Source organism: Bufo bufo, chromosome 6, assembly GCF_905171765.1.
Source record: "Bufo bufo chromosome 6, aBufBuf1.1, whole genome shotgun sequence".
NCBI classification, from domain to species: domain Eukaryota; kingdom Metazoa; phylum Chordata; class Amphibia; order Anura; family Bufonidae; genus Bufo; species Bufo bufo.
In genome coordinates, this window is record NC_053394.1 from 39,289,800 (window position 1) to 39,312,690 (window position 22,891).

A 22,891-nucleotide genomic window follows, 5' to 3' on the forward strand; every position below is an offset into this window, starting at 1 on the left:
TCAGCCATCCAGGTGAGGAGGAAAAAGCAGGAGGAGAACCTAGAATATGGGCATCCAGGGGAGTGGGGGAAGAAGCAAGAGAAGAACCTGGAATATAGCCATCCAGGTGGGGAGGAAGAAGCAGGAGAAGATTGTGAAATATGGCTATCCAGGAGAGTGGGGGAAGAAGCAGAAGAAGAACCTGGAATATGGGGGGATCCAGGAGAGTGGGGGGGGGGGGTGTGGAAGGAGGAGGAGAACCTAGAATATGGGCATCCGGGGAGTGCGGGAAGAAGCACAAGAAGAACCTGGAATATAGCCATCCAGGTAGGAAGGAAGAAGCAGGAGGAGAACGTGGAATATGGCCATCCAGGAGAGTGGGGGAAGAAGCAAGATGAGAACCTGAAATATCGCCATCTAGGTGGGGAGGAAAAAGCAGAAGGAGAACATGGAATATGGCAATCCAGGAGAGTGAGGGGGGAAAAAGCAGGAGGAGAACCTGGAATATGGTGGTGGGGAGGAAGAAGCAGGAGAAGATTGTGGAATATGGCCATCCAGGAGAGTGGGGGAAGAAGCAGAAGAAGAACCTGGAATATGGGCATCCAGGAGAGTGTGGAAAGAAGCAGGAGGAGAACCTTGAAGCTACCCTCAGTTCATTGCTCCAATTGCTCTGCTGGATCTATTTCAAGATGGTGTCCTTTCTCAGGGGGTGTACCCTTTCTGCTGTAGTTCTCTCCCTGTCAAAGCTCAAGGTGGGTGTCCTTTTTGCTGAAGCTCTCCTCCTATTACTGCTCAGGGGCTGTGTGTCCTTTATAAGGGGCATGTCCTTTCTGCTGTAGCTCTTTCCCTGTAACTGCCACAGCTTCTAACAGTATATCCAGTTTGGGGCAGTTGAAGAATGGGACAGAGCATGTGCGACCACCTACTGAGGTGGATAGAGAAATAAGGCAAAGGGCAAACAACCAGTGGCACTATACAGATACATTTTATGGGCTGTACTAAATTTGTAGTTACATGCAATTACAAAAGTATTCAGATCCAGGTGCTGTTTTGAAAAATGCAGAATGTTTTTTAATTTTTTTTGTGGGACAACCACTTAGGAGCCTTTTCGGTTTAGCCGTACAGCAGATCTGTTAGTAACCAAGTCTCCTGTTAACCATCATTACAATAAGGAAATCTGGATATTACCATGTTCTGAGACTGTAGATGATGTAGAGGCCCACTTTTAAGACCGCAAATCTTTTTTAATTATCACCCTTTCCAATTGCCCAGATGGCAGTGCTAGATTGTGTGGACTCACCAGCCATGCACGTGAAGCTGGGGCTACACTTAAACCTATTGGGGGTCATTTAAAAAGCCTGACATTTGTCTTCGATAGCCTCTGCGCTGCCGGAGGATACGCCTAATTTATGAGGAGGCGCGCGCCTCGTCTCAAATTAGTCTCATTCTCTTTCTGTCCATGCACCTAGTTTGAAATCTGCTCCAGTGAGGTGCCCTATTCTGCACCACACCTTATTAGCGAGGACGGCATAAAAACGCCTGTGCGACAAAATATATATATAATATTGTTGCATGGACGTTTTAAAAGTGGCAAAACAGGGTCTTGTGACTTTTTTTATGCCAAAAAGAGGCATAGTGATCTTGGTAAATGACCCCCTTTGATTTTAAAGGGAGTCGCCTATAACTTTTTCGTCTGCCAGTAAAAACCAGATGGTGACACATATCCTTTATTTATTTATTTATTTTTGGTATTTCTGAATTCAAATGTTTTTTATTCTGCTTCCTGAAAGTGCTTATGGGAGCTGCCATTTTGCCTGAGCTATTGTAAACAGCATTTAGAGACCTGCTCTGTGACTTGTACAAAGGAGCAGATAAGCAGTGACATCACCTGTTGGGAATGGTGAATCCTGCATTTTCTGTATATATAGGTGATATCTGTAATTTTAATCCTGCCTGTGATGATAAGGAGATGACTGCTGTGCAGACAAAGAAGTGGTGAATATTATGGGGCTTCGTGACCAGCGTGAAAATGGCAGGATTTTAGGATTTAATTTTTTTTTTAAACAAATCGTGGCATGGAAAATGAAAAATAAATTACCAAAAATTCTACAAATAATTTTATATAAATTTCTTTTAACAGAAAAACTTGATTTATGCAATTGGTAATTTTCTGATGGCACAGTCCCTTTTAAGGAGGACCTTTTCATTGATCCAGACATTTTGAAATAAGTTAAGGTAGTGTAGGGCATAGTACAGGCATGTAAGATCACTTACTAGCTTATCTGTCCGGTGCTCCGTTCCCCCGCTGTGCCCTCCGTTCACTTTTCCCGCCTGGTATGGAAATTAATAGCATCGGTACAGGGAGGAGGAGACTGCCCCGTTTCTCAATGGGCGTCTCCTTCTCCCTGGCTGTAGCGAGGTCCAATCACAGCGGAGAGCGTCACAGCCGGGGAGAAGGAGACGCCCATTGAGAAACAGGGCAGTCTCCTCCTCCCTGTACCGATGCTATTCATTAGCATACCAGGCGGGAAAACTGCAGGGCGGCACAGCGGGCGAGCGGAGTGGTGCCCAGACGAACTAGTAAGCAGTCTTACATCCCTGCACTATGCCCTACACAACCCCGTACTTATTTCATAATGTCTGGACCCATGAGAGGTCTTTTTTAACTATTGAGCTACACATGTAGTCCTTAGCAGCAAATTGACACGTATGCAATGCTGTAAACTGCAGCCATCCCTCAATTGATAGAATCAATCAAAGGTTTTAAAAAAAAAATCTATGAGGGTTGTAGTTATGGAATGAAGGCAGCACAGTGTTCATACGGCCCTACTCGGAATGGAATAGATTTCTATGCCAGGCAGATTCTCAGTCTCCGTCTCTAACCTGCTGTTTTTTGTTTTTTTTCCATAGACACGTGAAAGCCAATATTCCTGATAAACTGGGGTTCACACCTCTCATGGTTGCGGCACAAAGAGCAGATCTCAGGTAGAGTCTTATTTGTCGTCTTGTCTGCAGTCTCCTTGCGAATTCCTCTTCTGATATCTGGGTCAAGGTTTGCGGCAGGAGTGTATTTTTGTCCCAGACTTCAGCATTGATTAGAACCCGGTGAAATCCCTCAGTGTATGTATAGGGGGGATGGCTATGCAATCGGAGCAGCTGTACGAAGGTATGGAGAGAGCGCAGATTCCCTGTCTGTCACCTATCGGGAAGGACCCCCTGGACGCCCAGTGCCACGGAAGCTTCATAGGTAAATAGATATTGTAGAAGAGCCACAAATCTCCGTGATTTACTAAGCTGCATTAGGTCATGATGAGTGGAATTCATACAATGGAACTGATCCTCTAAATCTAGGCCACGGCATGCTATTGATTACCATTACAAGAAAAATACATGCTAAGGGCTCATGCACACGACCGTAAGTATTTTGCGGTTTGCCAAACACGGATCAGCAAATAATACGGATGACGTCCGTGTGCATTCCGTATTTTACGGAACAGCTGGCCCCTATTAGAACAGTCCTATCCTTGTCCGTAATGTGGACAATAATAAGACATATATTCTTTTTTTTTTTTTGCAGACCCAGTGAAATGAATGCTTCCGCATACGGTCTACAAAAAAATAAAAATAAATAAATGGAACGGACACTGAAAGAAAATACATTCGTGTGCATGAGCCCTAACGCTGCGTTCACACTTGAGCGTACGGGATGGAGCGCTCTGTATGCGCGTTTACAATCGCAGCTCCGGAACAAGCGAACGCCCATTGTCGCGCATTCCCGGAAGTCTGTGTATGGGAACGCGCGACAAGACGCCCCAAAGAAGCTCCTGAACTTCTTGGGGCGTCGGGCATTTTACAGCGCGATCGTACGCGCTGTAAAACGCCCAGGTGAGAACCATGCCGATAAGGAAGCATTGGTTTCTCCTTGTTGAGCGTTTTACAGCGCGTAGGAACACGCTGTAAAACGCTCAGGTCTGAACCGGCTGTTAGGGTCAGTTCACACTGAGTTTTTCGGTGCTGATTTTGGACTGTTTCTGCCTCAAAATCTGCTCCAAAAACGCCTCAAAACAGCCTCCTATTCATTTCAATGGGAAGCAGCACTTTCTTCTTTTTTACACGTGTTAAAAAAAGGAAGCAGCTTGTCCCATCTTGGGGCAGAATCAGCGCAGATTTTTCCTTTCAAATTAATGGGAAGCAGAAAAAAACGCACCTGTTGAGATGTGCGCATATATCAACATGCCAAAAAAACGCTTGTGGGAAAAGTACTATAGAATTTAATAAAGTAAAAAATCTGCCTGAAAAACTCTTTACAAAAAACGTGCGTAATTTTGAGGCATAAAAATCTGCTTGGATTCAGCGCTGATTTTTTACACATGTATTTTGAAAATCGGCCGTGTGAACTGACCCCAAGGGTTATTTATCAAGGGACTTGTGACTATTTTAGAGGTAAAAATAGTGGCAAGTCCCCTTTTTCTCAGACCCTGCGACAATATTAAGTGGCATGGACGGTGTCGAAACGTTTTTAACAGTTGAGCAGGACGGCGGCGGAGAAGGGGCTTGTCTGGGGGCAGTGCAGGGTATGGGACTCCGGCCCGGCAAATTTACTAACCTGTATGCCTGGAAACAGGTGTTACATGTTGGCTGAAAACTACACCAGCCTGGGGCCAGGCACACGGCTGCCGGAATATTAGCCAAATTTATGACTAGGTGCACGCCTCTTCATAAATGAGACTACTCCTCCAGCAGCGCAAGGAGAAACAAAGACTGGCATGAAAACGCTGGTCTTTGTAAATGTGCCGCAGGGAAACCCTATTAGGTCTATGAGTACATTGGCAATACAGTACATCAAGACGTGGGCATAATGTGGTGTGAACAGAGTCTAAACCCATCTAAAATCCATCTTGCTTGGTTTTAGTAACAAAAAAGACAGACACTACTCCAATGTCCTCCCATCACACAAAGAATCCAATCTAAAATCCTCACGGAAACATGTCCTCAGAAAATAACAACAAGTTTTTATGTTAAGCATATGTTTTTAAGCATTTTCTGTGATTTGTTAATTTTAAATGTTGCATGTCATTATCTATATTTTATTTTAAAAAATCTTGAATTGCTGCAGTTTTCACACTGAGACTGACACTTCCTGTTCTGCTGAGATCACTTCTCAGCAGTCATCTCATTATCATGACACGTAGGAAAAACTGGTGCCACCATTCAATATTGGTGATGGTCACAGCTCGCCTCCTCCCCCTCCCTGCACAATGACCTCTGTGCAGATCACAGAGCAGGCTCACTAAACTCCCAAAGAGGTCTATTTAGTCATCTCTAGACTACAGGTTCTAATGGTGCATATAGCTGCTGTAAGCAGCTCAGGCAAGATGGCTGGGCTGCCTCCATAATCATGTAAAAAAAAATTATATATATATATATATATATATATATATATATTTATATATATAAATCCAGTAAAAACTGTAGGTAATCAATTTTAGGTTAGTATTATTATATTCTACATTTCTACTGTAATTAACAAATACCACCTCACATACAGTCTCTGCTTTGCCAAGCTCAACCCCGTATACACAATTCTAATCATTTCATCACACTCTCAAATACAAGTCCTCCCTCGTGTTTCCCTTCTCTTCTGGAATTTACTCTTATGCTTTCTGACATTCTCCAACCCTCCAAACACATAGAGAACCTGCCTCCTCTGATAAGCCTATTACCTGGCCTGCAGAGACCCCCTATCAATATTCTACCACAGGGATGCTCAACCAGCTATTGTAAAACTACAACTCCCATCATGCCCTGCCGTAGGCAGAAACAGGTCGTTTTGCAACAGGTGGAGGACCGCAGGTTGGGCATCCATGTACGCCAGTTGGGCGTGATGGGGGCGGGGGCCATGCTGGGGCTGGATCTTCAGCCTCTACAAATTTACTTGCATTTGCAACTGGAAACGGGTGCAAATGTCAGCTAAAAACTATGCCAGCCAGGGGCACGGACTGCCACAGTTTCGCCTAATTTAGGCAATATCACCTATATCTATATGCACACACATAATTATACCTTTATAAGATATGGTTAATATATACAGGTTACGCAACACAAAAACAAATAATGGCCCAAGAAATGTAGTGGGCAACATCAGATCCCCTCAAAGGAAGCCAACTCTCAACATAGAGCAAACAAACCTCTACCAAAAAAGTCTGAAATGGCTCAAAAATTATAATCTTTATTAAATACATATATAAAAAATATTAAAAATAGAGACGAAATACATAAAAAATGAAAGTGCGGTATACACCTGAGGGAAAATATAGTAGGGCTCTCAATGCAGTGGTCCTTTCACTGTGAAGTGAAAACCATTTCAGGGGACTACCTCTTGAAGCTCATCAAGAGAATGCCAAGAGTGTGCAAAGCAGTAATCTAAGCAAAAGGTGGCTACTTTGAAGAACCTAGAATATGACATATTTTCAGTTGTTTCACACTTGTTTGTTATGTATATAATTCCACATGTGTTAATTCATAGTTTTGATGCCTTCATAGTCATGAAAATAAAGAAAACTCTTTGAATGAGAAGATGTGTCCAAACTTTTGGTCTGTACTGTATACATATATATATATATAATTATACCTTTATAAGATATGGATGAGATTGAATACATGCATGAAATGAGTCCTGTATGTAGACCTGCTACGGTATATACACTGCGTGCAGAATTATTAGGCAAATGAGTATTTTGACCACATCATCCTCTTTATGCATGTTGTCTTACTCCAAGCTGTATAGGCTCGAAAGCCTACTACCAATTAAGCATATTAGGTGATGTGCATCTCTGTAATGAGAAGGGGTGTGGTCTAATGACATCAACACCCTATATTAGGTGTGCATAATTATTTGGCAACTTCCTTTCCTTTGGCAAAATGGGTCAAAAGAAGGACTTGACAGGCTCAGAAAAGTCTAAAATAGTGAGATATCTTGCAGAGGGATGCAGCACTCTTAAAATTGCAAAGCTTCTGAAGCGTGATCATCGAACAATCAAGCGTTTCATTCAAAATAGTCAACAGGGTCGCAAGAAGCGTGTGGAAAAACCAAGGCGCAAAATAACTGCCCATGAACTGAGAAAAGTCAAGCGTGCAGCTGCCAAGATGCCACTTGCCACCAGTTTGGCCATATTTCAGAGCTACAACATCACTGGAGTGCTCAAAAGCACAAGGTGTGCAATACTCAGAGACATGGCCAAGGTAAGAAAGGCTGAAAGACGACCACCACTGAACAAGACACACAAGCTGAAACGTCAAGACTGATTTTTCTAAGGTTTTATGGACTGATGAAATGAGAGTGAGTCTTGATGGGCCAGATGGATGGGCCCGTGGCTGGATTGGTAAAGGGCAGAGAGCTCCAGTCCGACTCAGACGCCAGCAAGGTGGAGGTGGAGTACTGGTTTGGGCTGGTATCATCAAAGATGAGCTTGTGGGGCCTTTTTGGGTTGAGGATGGAGTCAAGCTCAACTCCCAGTCCTACTGCCAGTTTCTGGAAGACACCTTCTTCAAGCAGTAGTACAGGAAGAAGTCTGCATCCTTCAAGAAAAACATGATTTTCATGCAGGACAATGCTCCATCACACTCGTCCAAGTACTCCACAGCGTGGCTGGCAAGAAAGGGTATAAAAGAAGAAAATCTAATGACATGGCCTCCTTGTTCACCTGATCTGAACCCCATTGAGAACCTGTGGTCCATCATCAAATGTGAGATTTACAAGGAGGGAAAACAGTACACCTCTCTGAACAGTGTCTGGGAGGCTGTGGTTGCTGCTGCACGCAATGTTGATGGTGAACAGATCAAAACACTGACAGAATCCATGGATGGCAGGCTTTTGAGTGTCCTTGCAAAGAAAGGTGGCTATATTGGTCACTGATTTGTTTTTGTTTTGTTTTTGAATGTCAGAAATGTATATTTGTGAATGTTGAGATGTTATATTGGTTTCACTGGTAAAAATAAATAATTGAAATGGGTATATATTTGTTTTTTGTTAAGTTGCCTAATAATTATGCACAGTAATAGTCACCTGCACACACAGATATCCCCCTAAAATAGCTAAAACTAAAAACAAACTAAAAACTACTTCCAAAAATATTCAGCTTTGATATTAATGAGTTTTTTGGGTTCATTGAGAACATGGTTGTTGTTCAATAATAAAATTAATCCTCAAAAATACAACTTGCCTAATAATTCTGCACTCCCTGTACTAGGATATCTGTGTAGTAAGCTGTATTCTGTTCTGCTGTGCATCTAGGATTGTACAGTTGCTCATTGACCACGGAGCCGATATCAACCAAGTAAATGGAAGTGGAAAGAACAGGTATGTCCAATAATGCTTACAATATTTACATAAAAGAGAAGAAGTTGCATGATGGCGCACAGTATTGTCGCAGGTACAAGTTCTTGCAGTGTAAACTTCCACCACCTTTTTTACAGTAGATTTCAAACATAGAGTGAAGCGAGCCACACGATTTGCATGCGGAAATACTATAAAATCATGATTATACTTTTCACCTAATTTTGGCCTGGTTGTTCTTTCTGAAGCTACCTAAACGTGAACATCCAAGGACCAATTTTATACTCTTCATAAGGCCAGCATTCTATGCTGATAAGGCTACATGCACACGACCGTTGTGTGTTTTGTGGTCCGCAAAACACTGATGGCGTCCGTGTGCGGCGCAATTTGCGGAACGGCACGGACAGCCATTAATATAACTGCCTATTCATGTCCGCAAAACGGACAAGAATAGGACAAGTTATATTTTTTTGCGAACCACGGAACAGAGCAACGGATGCGGATCAGGGGGTTCCGGCTCCCCACACCCTGCCATTCAGTTGTTTCCTTCTAGCTCTGGTTGTGGATGGAGCTGGTTACTGCAGCACTGCTGCTTCCATTGAAGTGAATGCAGTAACCAGTTCCATCCACAGCACAATGGATGGAGCTGTGTACTTCTGGAAGTAACTTTTGCTGCCACATCTACTCTGAAGCATCTAATCAGAGGGGGTTCAGGGTACCGGACCATCAATGATTTGATATTGAAGGCTTATGCTGAGGATAGGCAATCAATATTAAAAGACATCTGTCAGCAGTTTTGTACCTATGACACTGACTGACCTGTTACATGTGCGCTTGGCAGCTGAAGACATCTGTGTTGGTCCCATGTTCATATGTGTCCGCATTGCTGAGAAGAATTAAGTTTTAATATATGGAACTGAGACTCTAGGAGTAACGGGGGCGTTACCGTTACACCTAGAGGCTCTGCTCTCTTGGCATCTGCCACACAGTCTCCACTTGGCAGGACCAGGTGTGATCACGTTTATACTGGTTGTCACTGTCCATCAAAGTAGAGAGGGTGTAGCGGTTGCAGAGCCTCTAAGTGTAATGACAACGCCCCCGTTGCTCCTAGAGCAGGGATCAGCAACCTTCGGCACTCCAGCTGTTGTGAAACTACAATTCCCAGCATGCTCCATTCATTTCTATGAGAGTTCTTAGAAGAGCAGAACAAGTATGCATGCTGGGAGTTGTAGTTTCACAACAGCTGGAGTGCCAGAGGTTGCTGATCCCTGTCCTAGAGGCTCATTTGCATATATTAAAACATAATTTTTCTCAGTAATGCGGACACATATGACCATGGGACCAACACAGATGCCTTCAGCTGCCAAGTGCACATGTAGCAGGTCAGCCAGTGTCATAGGGACAAATCTGCTGACAGATGCCCTTTAAAATCCTAGACAACCTCTCATAGTTCCAGTTTGTATTCAGTGATACTTTATCTCAAATTCCATAAAATTCAATGAAATCTTTTATTGAATTGAAATAGAAAAAAATGTGAAGAAAAGAGGAAACCACTGCGGATTCTTCCAGACTCTTTCTTCTAAGAAAATAATTAGACAGCAATGTAATAGTAGATTTTTGCAGCAGATGGGATGTGAAAGTCGTAACAATCAGCTTAATTTGCAGGAAGCAGAATATGTCTTCTTTAAAAAAAACTACGTATTGTACGCTAATTCCCTAAATAGATCATTGCGCGCCATCTAACCGCAAACAGCAGATTTAATTACTTATGGTGTTTGCTATCGAATATTACGCCCAGAAAATTTTTCTGTTTTTAATGGAGAAAGTAAGAAGAGATATCCGGAGTGTTTTACCATAATGTGAGCGCCTTTTATTTATGTGGAGGGGCGGTGGAGACAGAATTACCAAAGAGGATTTCCACCCAAAGCGTAAAAACGAGTACTGATCTGACTGGGTCAGGACTTGTGAGGTGTTCCTGGCATGCAATGGCTAGTACCTACCAAAAATGGTCCAAGAAAGGCAACTGGTGAACTTAGCATGGGTGACCAAAGCTCATTGATGCACATGGGGAGTGAAGGCTAGCCCACAGAAGATATACAGAAGGTTGCTGTCATTACAGTGGTTGCTACTTTGACACGTACCACCTACCTAAACATAGTAAAGGCCAAGCACTGTCCTTCATGGCCCTGGTATTACCTAATGACAGTGATCTCTTCTACTAGGATAATTCCCTGGACACACTACAGAACCTGTTGAGGAACATGATAAAGTGTTTGAAGTATTGACTTGGCCTTCAAACAAATCCCCAGATCTTAATCTAATGAGCGTCTGTGAGATGTCATGAGAAGTCCTGAAGGCCGCACTTCAGGACTTATTACAAGACTCAGGATCTACTGCTAACGTCTTGGTGCCATATACCAATGTACAGTTTTAGAGGTCTCTGCAAAGCCAACGAGAGACAGTTAGAGAGGGACCCCTATATAGCTTCACAGACCTGGTCCTGTAGGAGTAACTGAACTTGGGCCAGTTTAGATGAGCACATTGCATCCATGTTTATCAGTCTCTATCGGGGACATAACACCCAGACTCCTGTGCTCTCAGTGAGCTCCCACAAGACTTCAGGACTAGTGTTGAGCGAACTTCTGTTTTAAGTTCGGTGTCTAAAGTTCGACTTCCGGTTAGCGGAGAATCCCGATATGGATTCCGAATTCCGTTGTGGTCCGTGGTAGTGGAATCAATAATGGCCAATTATTGATTCCGCTACCCCGGACCACAACGGAATTCGGAATCCATATCGGGATTCTCCGCTAACCGGAAGCCGAACTTTAGACGCCGAACTTAAAACAGAATTTCGCTCAACACTATTCAGGACCAGGCTTGGACATGTCTTCACTGCCTGTCAGTCAGTGGTGGGACGCAGCATGAAGGGCATTGAGCGGAGCCTCTGGGAGCAACTAGGTGCAAAAGCACTGCCCTCGTTGCTCCTAGGGGTTTATTTGTATATTATAAAACATTGATTTTCTCAAGAATGCGGTCAAGAGCACGTCTCAAGTGAGACGGTTTTATTGCGACATATCTGACAGAACCTCTTTAAGACCTTGTGTAAGATGCAGCACCAGACATTCTTATAGAAAACGAGGATATTCATGAGTCCCTCCACTTTTGGCTCGAAATTAGGTAATGATGCTTACCTTAAGGTTAAGTTCACCTGGTCATATTTGGTCAGTATTTCCAGTATTCAGTCAGAATTAAACATTAACAGAGAAATATTCCAATAAAATTGGCATCTCTTGTGTGTTTTAGACAGTATTTCACATCTGTGGGACTGACATCAACGACATCAGAACTGTAGTCTGAATCTGGCCTTATATAGATAACACAGCTTTTAGAACTTCCTTAAAGGGATTGTCCAGGATTTTGCTTATAATGGCCTATCCCCAAGATAGGCTATCAATATGTGATCGGTGGGGCTCCGACATCCAATATCCCTGATGATCAGCTGTTTTGCAGTAGCTCAGGCACCGGAAGTCGCCGCTAGAACTACACAGCTCAGTCCACTGTGTATTGGACGAAGCTGGTTACTGCAGAGCTGCTCCCATTGAAGTGAACTACTGCAGTAACCTGCTCTATCCACTATATAATGGACAGAGCTGTGTAATACATCGGAGTAACCCTAAACCAGCTGATCAGCAGGGGATTGGGTGTCAGACCCCAGCCAATCAGAGATGGGCTAACCTCAGGATAGGTTACTAGAAGTACTCCATGGTATGGAGACTTATTGGCAATGCTACATGGGAAAGGAATAAGCAAGGAGGCATCTTCCCTGTGGAGGTATATCCAATGAAGGTGGTGGTCATAGTGCTGAAGAGGAGGGCCTTCTGCCAGGAAAAAGAAAGGGTTTTGCGTCGGCTGGGTATGCATCACATTTTATGCCTCCGTTTGACGTATACGTTACACAAAAAAAGATACAAAACCGAAGCACACCACGTTCTTGTATCCTGCACAGTGTAAAAGAAAAAAAAGAATACAGTCAGGTCCATAAATATTGGGACATCGACACAATTCTAACATGTTTGGCTCTATACACCACCACAATGGATTTGAAATGAAACAAACAAGATGTGCTTTACCTGCAGACTGTCAGCTTTAATTTGAGGGTATTTACATCCAAATCAGGTGAACGGTGTAGGAATTACAACAGTTTGCATATGTGCATCCCACTTGTTAAGGGACCAAAAGTAATGGGACAATTGGCTTCTCAGCTGTCCCATGGCCAGGTGTGTGTTATTCCCTCATTATCCCAATTACAATGAGCAGATAAAAGGTCCAGAGTTAATTTCAAGTGTGCTATTTGCATTTGGAATCTGTTGCTGTCAACTCTCAAGATGAGATCCAAAGAGCTGTCACTATCAGTGAAGCAAGCCATCATTAGGCTGAAAAAAAAACACAACAAACCCATCATAGAGATAGCAAAAACATTAGGCCTGGCCAAAACAACAGTTTGGAACATTAAAAAAACAAAGGAATGCACCGGTGAGCTCAGCAACACCAAAAGACAGGGAAGACCACAGAAAACAACTGTGGTGGATGACCGAAGAATTCTTTCCCTGGTGAAAAAAACACCCTTCACAACAGTTGGCCAGATCAAGAACACTCTCCAGGAGGTAGGTGTATGTGTGTCAAAGTCAACAATCAAGAGAAGACTTCACCAGAGTGAATACAGAGGGTTCACCACAAGATGTAAACCATTGGTGAGCCTCAAAAACAGGAAGGCCAGATTATAGTTTGCCAAACGACATCTAAAAAAGCCTTCACAGTTCTGGAACAACATCCTATGGACAGATGAGACCAAGATCAACTTGTACCAGAGTGATGGGAAGAGAAGAGTATGGAGAAGGAAAGGAACTGCTCATGATCCTAAGCATACCACCTCATCAGTGAAGCATGGTGGTGGTGGTGTCATGGCGTGGGCATGTATGGCTGCCAATGGAACTGGTTCTCTTGTATTTATTGATGATGTGACTGCTGACAAAAGCAGCAGGATGAATTCTGAAGTGTTTTGGGCAATATTATCTGGTCATATTCAGCCAAATGCTTCAGAACTCATTGGACGGCGCTTCACAGTGCAGATGGACAATGACCCAAAGCATACTGCAAAAGCAACCAAAGAGTTTTTTAAGGGAAAGAAGTGGAATGTTATGCAATGGCCAAGTTAATCACCTGACCTGAATCCAATTGAGCATGCATTTCACTTGCTGAAGACAAAACTGAAGGGAAAATGCCCCAAGAACAAGCAAGAACTGAAGTCAGTTGCAGTAGAGGCCTGGCAGAGCATCACCAGGGATGAAACCCAGCGTCTGGTGATGTCTATGCGTTCCAGACTTCAGGCTGTAATTGACTGCAAATGATTTGCAACCAAGTATTAAAAAGTGAAAGTTTTATTTATTTATTTATTATTATGTCCCATTACTTTTGGTCCCTTAACAAGTGGGAGGCACATATGCAAACAGTTGTAATTCCTACACCGTTCACCTGAATTGGATGTAAATACCCTCAAATTAAAGCTGACAGTCTGCAGTAAAAGAACATCTTGTTCGTTTTATTTCAAATCCATTGTGGTGGTGTATAGAGCCAAAAATGTTAGAATTGTGTCGATGTCCCAATATTTATGGACCTGACTGTATATGGGTTTTTTTCTTACAATGGATCTCTAGGGTGAATGGATGCCACTGTATGACATCAGTCTGAGGCATCCGTTTAACATATACATTTTTTGTATGCGTTAGGCTACATACACACGAACGTATGTGTTTTGCGGTCCACAAATTGCGGATCCGCAAAAAAATAGATGACGTCCGTATGGCATCCCTTTTTTTTTTTGCAGACCCATTGTAACAATGCCTATCCTTGTCCGCAAAACCGACAAGAATAGGACATGTTCTATTTTTTTGCGGGGCTACGGAATGGAGCAACGGATGCGGACAGCACACGGATTGCTGTCCGCATTTTTTGCAGCCCCATTGAGATGAGTGGGTGCGCACCTGAGCCGCAAAAAATGCGGCTCGGATGAGGAACCAAACCACGTTCGTGTGCATGTAGCCTTAAATAGATGGGGGAAAAACGTGATGTGAACCCAGCCTGAGGCAGAGACAAACATACACATTAGTTTCCTTGTGGCTGGTGAATAAAATAACAGGTTTGCCTCGACTCTGACAGTGTATGAGGAGCGGAGGGTGCAGAGCGTTCTTCTTCTGGCCTCCTTCTCTGTCACCTGTTTATAAAACACTTTGTGGGGAATAATTGCTGAAGACACGACCGGCCATTAATGTGCGCTAAACACACAGAGCTGGGGGGGGGCCCGGCTGGTTCACGGTGTCCTTGCCCTGCGCTCCCGCAGCAGATTTATTCAGACAGGTGAACTGCAGCACGTGGACATTATATAACAGGCTCTTCCAGTCACTGCACTTTATTTTTGCTTTAATGAGTCCCTATATGTACAAAAATAACCACAATGGCAGCTGGAGATGTGTATTAGGGCTCGTTCACACGACCGTGTGAAGCCCGTGCTGTGGACTGCAAATTGCGGTCCGCAATGCACGGGCCCCGACTGTGGCCCAGCCGCAAGGGGATCGTGGACCTATTCATTGAAGTGAATAGGTCCGCATCCGTGATGCGCAGTGCACACTGAACGGTGCCAGTGTATTGCGGATCCGCATCTGCGGTCTGCAATACGGCAACTGGCAGCACACGTTCGTGTAAATGAGCCCTTAGATATAGAGCAGCCAGGAATGTTGCATGTGTCCTGTAAAGAGGGAGATGGTTCTCCTTCTGTCACGGAACCATGAACCAGACGTACAACAAGAGATAAGTGAAAATAAGAAGGCTTTATTGAAAATAAAGCTGTAAAGCAAAAGTCCAAACGGATGGTGAAACCGAGCAGAGTCTTTGCGAAGCCAGAGGTCAGGAACCAGAAGGGTAGTCAGACGAAGCCAGGATCAGGAACCAGCAGGGTAGTCAGACGAAGCCAGGATCAGGAACCAGCAGGGTAGTCAGACGAAGCCAGGATCAGGAACCAGCAGGGTAGTCAGACGAAGCCAGGATCAGGAACCAGAAGGGTAGTCAGACGAAGCCAGGATCAGGAACCAGAAGCAGCAGCAGTCTTAGAAGCATGTGAACACAAGAGGACCAAGCAAGGAACTGAAGCCACAGACCTCCTATATATATGAGCTAGGCATCCAGCTCCTCCCAGGGGAAGGAGGAGCCGCAGGGTGGAAGGCTACAAGAAACCCAGAAACCAAGATGGCCGCCAGCACATGTCAAACGAAGGAGAGCAGCAAGCAGGTAAGACCATGACACCTTCCCTGGGAGATACCTCTTTGCACATTGTTTTCTCACAGAGCATCGACAGTAATTCTCCATACCATGGAGCACTTCCAGTTTTAGGCCTCTTGCACACGAACGTTTTTTTTTTTTTTCGTTTACATTCCATTTTTTGCGTTCCATATACAGAACCATTCATTTAAATGGATCCGCAAAAAAAAAAAAAAACGGAAGGTACTCCGTATGCCTTCCGTTTCCGTATTTCCATTTTTCTGTTCCGTTCAAAGATAGAACATGTCCGTATTTTTTGCAAATCTCTTTTTTTGCGGATCGCAAAACACTGAAAAAGCCATACGGCCTAACTATCCATACAGGACTGGACTCTTCAAGGAGACCCAGCACCCTACCTAAGCTGCACCCAAGACATCACACTCAGCCAGCCAGAATCCTCCTCCATACTGACTAGGGGCAAGGACCCTGAAACAGCTGGATATTTGGTTTTGATATTTTCCCTTGTCCTGTCCCAAGGCTTGTTAAAAAGTCAGATTTTGACTCCTAGGGAGCCACTTCCACAAGGTGGCGCTAGCGAGATGGTTCTCTTTCCTTGGGAGATACAGTTGCGAGAAAAAGTATGTGAACCCTTTGGAATGATATGTATTTCTGCACAAATTGGTCATAAAATGTGATCTGATCTTTATCTAAGTCAGAACAATAGACAATCACAGTCTGCTTAAAGAGGACCGTTCACTAGTTTAAAAACTAAAAACTAACTATATCAGTGGGTAGAGCGGCGCCCAGGGGTCCCCCTGCACTTACTAGTATGTCTGGAGTTTTTGTATTAGGGTTGTCCCTTGCTGCAGCGCTGGCCAATCGTAGCGCACAGCTCATAGCCTGGGAGTCCTCTTTAAACTAATAAAACACAAAGAATTAAATGTTACCATGTTTTTATTGAACACACCATGTAAACATTCACAGTGCAAGTGGAAAAAGTATGTGAACCCCTAGACTAATGACATTGGAGTGAGGTGTCAGCCAACTGGAGTCCAATCAATGAGATGAGGTTAGAGCTGTTGGTTACAGCTGCCCTGCCCTATAGAAAACACACACCAGTTCTGGGTTTGCTTTTCACAAGAAGCATTGCCTGATATGAATGATGCCTCGCACAAAAGAGCTCTCAGAAGACCTACGATTAAGAATTGTTGACTTGCATAAAGCTGGAAAGGGTTATAAAAGTATCTCCAAAAGCCTTGCTGTTCATCAGTCCACGGTAAGACAAATTGTCTATAAATGGAGGACGTTCAGCACTGCTGCTACTCTCCCTAGGAGTGGCCGTCCTGTAAAAATGACTGCAAGAGCACAGTGCAGACTGCTCAATGAGGTGAAGAAGAATCCTATAGTGTCAGCTAAAGACTTACAAAAGTATCTGGCTTATACTAACATCCCTGTGAGCGAATCTACGATACGTAAAACACTAAACAAGAATGGATTTCATGGGAGGATACCACAGAGGAAGCCACTGCTGTCCAAAAAAAACATTGCTGCATGTTTACAGTTTGCACAAGAGCACCTGGATGTTCCACAGCAGTACTGGCAAAATATTCTGTGGACAGATGAAACCAAAGTTGAGTTGTTTGGAAGAAATACTATGTGTGGAGAAAAAGAGGCACAGCACACCAACATCAAAACCTCATCCCAACTGTGAAGTATGGTGGTGGGAACATCATGGTTTGGGGCTGCTTTGCTGCGTCAGAGCCTGGACGGATTGCTATCATCGAAGGAAAAATAAATTCCCAAGTTTATCAAGACATTTTGCAGGAGAACTTAAGGCCATCTGTCCACCAGCTGAAGCCCAACAGCAGATGGATGTTGCAACAGGACAACGACCCAAAGCATAGAAGTAAATTGTAACGGATCTCCTAGCACCCCGACCGGGTACCTCCGTCGATAGGTGCTCCTAGTGCTTTCCGAGGACTCCAAGCACTCCACTTGACACCGTAAGCACTGCAGACCCCACGAACGGCCGAAGCTTGGTTGAGGTCTCACTGTCTCCTACCCACCCTGGACCTACGACAAGGCTCCAGGCTCCAGTGGGTGAACCTCCTAAAACCAGAGAGCAGGAACAGCTCTTACAAGAGCTAGTAGTAAAGCCAGGGGAGTATAGCAAATCTTCAGCGTATAGCAATCCCCCAGTGTTGATCAGTTACCCAAATACAGCCTCAACATGATGAAGGATAAAACAGGCACTCTTTATTGAGGGCTACCCGCCCATATTTATGCAGGTCCCCATCTGGTGGACACGCCCCTAGGGGACCAGAAGGAAGACAGTGACACAGGACAGATATGCAGCAATTCAGGATACACAGACACAATACATCCCCACAATGCATCATGGTTTCCTCCTCTCTGCCCTGGAGACACCCTAGGAGCAATTCAATTATCTCTCAAGACAAAGGGAAATCGCCAATACACATGTGGGGACAACAGGACAGAAATCACCATTTAAACATGCAATGTCACAACCCTTACAGTAAACACAGACATTTAACATATCCCCAGATAGCTCAAGTCTGAGTGCATATTATTAGGTGAATGGCACTCAGACTACACGAATACAATAAAATTAGCTATCTGGGTACCCTCACATAACATAAAATGCAATTCCAAAGACAGATTTAAGCTGTGCGGCCGGTCTGTCTTCTCCTTTAAAGTTAGTATGGGCCATAATCCTGAGGCAAGAGGCTGGTAGCCAGGCCTCTCCAAAACCCAGTGGCGAGTTTGGTTTCGCCACATAAATCAACAACAGAATGGCTTAAACAGAAGAAAATATGCCTTCTGGAGTGGCCCAGTCAGAGTCCTGACCTCAACCCGATTGAGATGCTGTGGCATGAGAAAAATATTGCTGAAAGGAAACAGTTCTGTAAAGAGGAATGGTCAAGAATTACTCCTGACCGTTGTGCATGTCTGATCTGCAACTACAGGAAACGTTTGGTTGAAGTTATTGCTGCCAAAGGAGGTTCAACCAGTTATTAAATCCAAGGGTTCACATACTTTTTCCACCTGCACTGTGAATGTTTACATGGTGTGTTCAATAAAAACATGGTAACATTTAATTCTTTGTGTGTTATTAGTTTAAGCAGACTGTGATTGTCTATTGTTGTGACTTAGATGAAGATCAGATGACATTTTCTGACCAATTTGTGCAGAAATCCATATCATTGCAAAGGGTTCACATACTTTTTCTTGCAACTGTACATCTTTGTATAGTAGGGGGTGACATCTGGTTGGCGCAGTGCAGGAGATAAGCCCATCCTCTCAGTAGGTTTGGAGAGGGAAGTAAATACCCCAAATCTGCAGGATACATGCAACATTCCGGGCTGCTCTACAAATACACATCTCCAGCTGCCATTGTGGTTATTTTTGTACATATAGGGACCTATTAAAGCAAAAATAAAGTGCAGTGACTGGAAGAGCCTGTTATATAATGTCCACGTGCTGCAGTTCACCTGTCTGAATAAATCTGCTGCGGGAGCGCAGGGCCAGGACACCGTGAACCAGCCGGGCCCCCCCAGCTCTGTGTGTTTAGCGCACATTAATGGCCGGTCGTGTCTTCGGCGATTATTCCCCACAAGGTGTTTTATAAACAGGTGACAGAGAAGGAGGCCAGAAGAAGAACGCTCTGCACCCTCCGCTCCTCATACACTGTCAGAGTCGAGGCAAACCTGTTATTTTATTCACCAGCCACAAGGAAACTAATGTGTATGTTTGTCTTTGCCTAAGCAAAACCCTTCATTTTTCGGGCAGAAGGCCCTCTTCTGCACTACGACCACCACCTTCATTTGATATATGAAAAAAGACAAAATAAAAAATCTAAAAAATAGAAAAATAATGCAGCATATAGGAGAGTGAGGTGAAGAGCTGCCAAAGTTAGATCTGGACCTGCAAATTCAGACCCTTAATTATTTTATTTTTTTAATGTCAATGAGAAGAAATGCAAAGAGAAGGCCACGTCCAATGGGCCAATTTCATTTTAAAGCCAGAAATGGATGTAAAATTGTACCTAAAGCAACAGTGGATGATCTTTCTTCAGCTGCTCTGTATGGATAGAACTTAAAGGGGTTATCCACTTTTTGGGACCCTTTTGGCCAGACCAACCTGCAGAGGGACGCGTACTCACCTGCTGCCCACCGCAGGGTTCCATTTCAGCACCGTTTGATCAGGCTAGGTTCAACAACGTGTGCGGAATGATTTCTTATTGTAGGGCTCTGTTTATCTCAAATCCCCTGCACAGTCAAGAAGGGAAAAGATAAAATGGTGTCAGCCTGCACCCTCCACTAGGGGGAGTCTGATAGAATACTTCCTGAACACTCGATTTTTTATTTTAAAAAATGGCGACTTTCTTCTATAAACAGCACCACACCTGTCATCAGGTTGTGTCTGGTATTGCAGTCCAGCCACATGTATTTCATTGTAATACTGGATGCAGCCTGTGGACAGGTAGGCGTTTCTGGAAGAAAACACCTATTTAAAAAAAAATCCCAGGCAGCCTTTGAAGTGTAATGTACAGGGTGAGTCAAAAGTCGCGGGACACCCTTTTACGGGTGAAAATGAAAATGGGGAAAAGGGAAAATGAAATATCCGAATACCCCAGCAAGTAATGGGTGGCCTATGTTTTAGGCTATGTCTGGAAGGTGGCTGCCATCTTGAAAGCTGCCATATGGGATCAAGAGCAAATTTTTTCCAATGAGAAGGGATTCATGTAGCATATCGGAGAAGACCAGAATCGATTGCCGCAATCAAGATTTGCAATATCTCTTGTGGTTCAAAAGTTATCAACACAAAGTTGCAACAACAACCGGGAACGTTCCCTGTGATGCACGTGTTCAATGTGTTGTCCGTGGGGCTGAACACAGATTCCATCTTCAGTTACCTGTAACAACAAAAGTTTTGAAATCTCTGTATTGATAACTTTTGAACCACAAGAGATATTGCAAATCTGATTGCGGGAACCGGTTTCTGGGAAAATTCTGATCTTCTTTGATATACTACATGACCCCCTTCCGATTGGAAAAATTTGCCAATATGGCGGATTTTAACATAGTGGCCATGTTCTGGACATAGCCTAAAAGATAGGCCCCCTCACCCGTTACTGGCTGGGGCCTTCAGATATTAAATTTTTCCTTTCCTTTCTGAAATTAAAGGGCGTCCCGTGACTTTTGACTCCTCCTATAGAAACTATGTGTAATAAACTTCTAAACTCCCCCTAGTGAAGATTAGAAGCTTAGGGCTCATTCAGACGACCTTTTATATGTGTCCACATCCGCTCCGCAGTTTTGCGGAACGGGTGCGGACCCTTTCATTTCAATAGGGCCGCAAAAGATGCGGACTGCACACCGTGTGCTATCCTCATCCATACTTTCGTTCTGCTGCCCGAAAAAAAAAAGATATGTCAAATTGCCGACAAGAATAGGTATTTCTATCATAGGGCTGGCCGTTCCATAAAATGCGGAACGCACGTGGCCGGTATCTGTTTTTCGGATCCGCAATTTGCAGACTGCAAAACAGATACAGTCCTCTGAATGAGCCCTTGCTGTTCTGTCTGTTTAAGGGTGCATTTACACGACCGTATGTTTTTTGTGGTCCGCAATACGTGGATGCGCAGAAAATACAGATGACATCAGTGTGACTTCCATGTTTTATCCGTTTTTTGCGGATCCATTGTAACAATGCCTATCCTTGCCCGCAAAATGGAAAAGAATAGGACATGTTCTATCTTTTTTGCGGGGCTACGGATCGGACATTTTTTGCAGACCCATTCATTTCAATGTGGATCGAATGAGGACCAAAAATACGGTCATGTGAATGGGACCTTAAGTCACATACCAGTTCTAATATCATATATGAACCAGTAATCTCAGGATGAACAGCTCTATATGTGCACAGTTAAAAGAAAACCCCAAATTCATGTGGTTAGAAGATATTTCTTATTCTGAGGTAACAATGTCCGGGCTCAGTATGGAATTAACGACTCGAGATTGGAAGCTGAGATCTGATGCAGACATCAGGAGATGCACATCTTCTTTTGGGACCAGGATTCCCAAGATTGATGTCCGTCAGTAACTTTTCCATTGCTTATTTTAACCCCTCACAAGCTGAAATGATCTATTCTTCTCCCAACTTGTCTATATGAAGTGCTTGTATATCTTTAAAGGGGTTCTGCACTTTGTTTAAACTGATGATCTATCCTCTGTATAGATCATCAGCATCTGATCGGTGGGGGTCCGACACCAGGGACCCCCGCCGGTCAGCTGTTTGAGAAGGCAGCGGCGCTCCAGCAGCGCCGCGGCCTTCTCACTGTTTACCGCAGGCCCAGAGGAACCTGAAGCAATGTCTTCTTTGAAATCCATGTCTTCAAGTTCTGACCCTTCTGTCTTTGCAGTCTAATGTTGGCTTGTTTTTCTGGACACCTGGATGTTGTGGAGTACTTAAGAAGACAAGGAGCATCTTGGGAGAACCGGGATAAGGGAGGATGCACCGCCATGCACTGGGCAGTAGATGGGGGCAATCTAAAACTCATTGAATGGATGATTGGTGATGGCTGTGAGGTACGCTACCAGCAGTTTGTTTTATTAGTGATTATTTCTGGATAAAAAACCTGGAATGTTGGATCCTCCTGGATCCTTTAGTGAGCAGGCACCCATCTTCACTGAAGGTGGATCTGAGCTGTAAATTGAGAGTTAGGCCTGTATTACACCAACAGATTATCTGACAGATTTTCTGACCAATCATTGGTCAGTTGGCCATTTACACACAGAGATCTTTTATTATATACACCAACTGTTGGTCTGATTGGACCGGAAATGGTCAGATAATCTGTTGGTTTAATAAGGCCCTTTAGTGAAGAGGAAGGCGGGAGAGGAGCCTGATAAGAGAAGAAGAAAGCATCTTTCTCTGATAAGATATATTACAAAGTTTCTTATATTCACTTGTACTATTTATTCATTCTCATTATTTTCCAGCTAAAAGTAAGGCTTAATGCACAGACCTTTAAAGGGGTTGTCCGGGTTCAGAGCTGAACCCGGACATCCCTCCATTTTCACCCAGGCAGCCCCCCCTGACTTGATCATCGGAGCAGTTCATGCTCCGATGCTCTCCTTTGTCCTGCGCTAAATCGCGCAGGGCAAAGGCATTTTCAGGAGTTCCGGTGACGAACCGGGCTCTCCATGGGGCTGCCAGGAAGCCCGGTGACGTCACCAGCAC

General features: G+C 43.9%; 1 protein-coding gene across 1 annotated transcript in view; it reads left to right on the top strand.

The window, feature by feature from the left end:
* The window catches only part of FANK1 (fibronectin type III and ankyrin repeat domains 1), a 110,990-nt gene that overhangs the window by 84,774 nt on the left and 3,325 nt on the right, over nt 1-22,891 (top strand). The window contains exons 5-7 of the mRNA XM_040437744.1: nt 2,890-2,964; nt 8,273-8,338; nt 22,071-22,236. Of these exons, the coding sequence (XP_040293678.1) occupies nt 2,890-2,964; nt 8,273-8,338; nt 22,071-22,236 (307 nt within the window). The remainder of the gene's footprint in view (nt 1-2,889; nt 2,965-8,272; nt 8,339-22,070; nt 22,237-22,891) is intronic.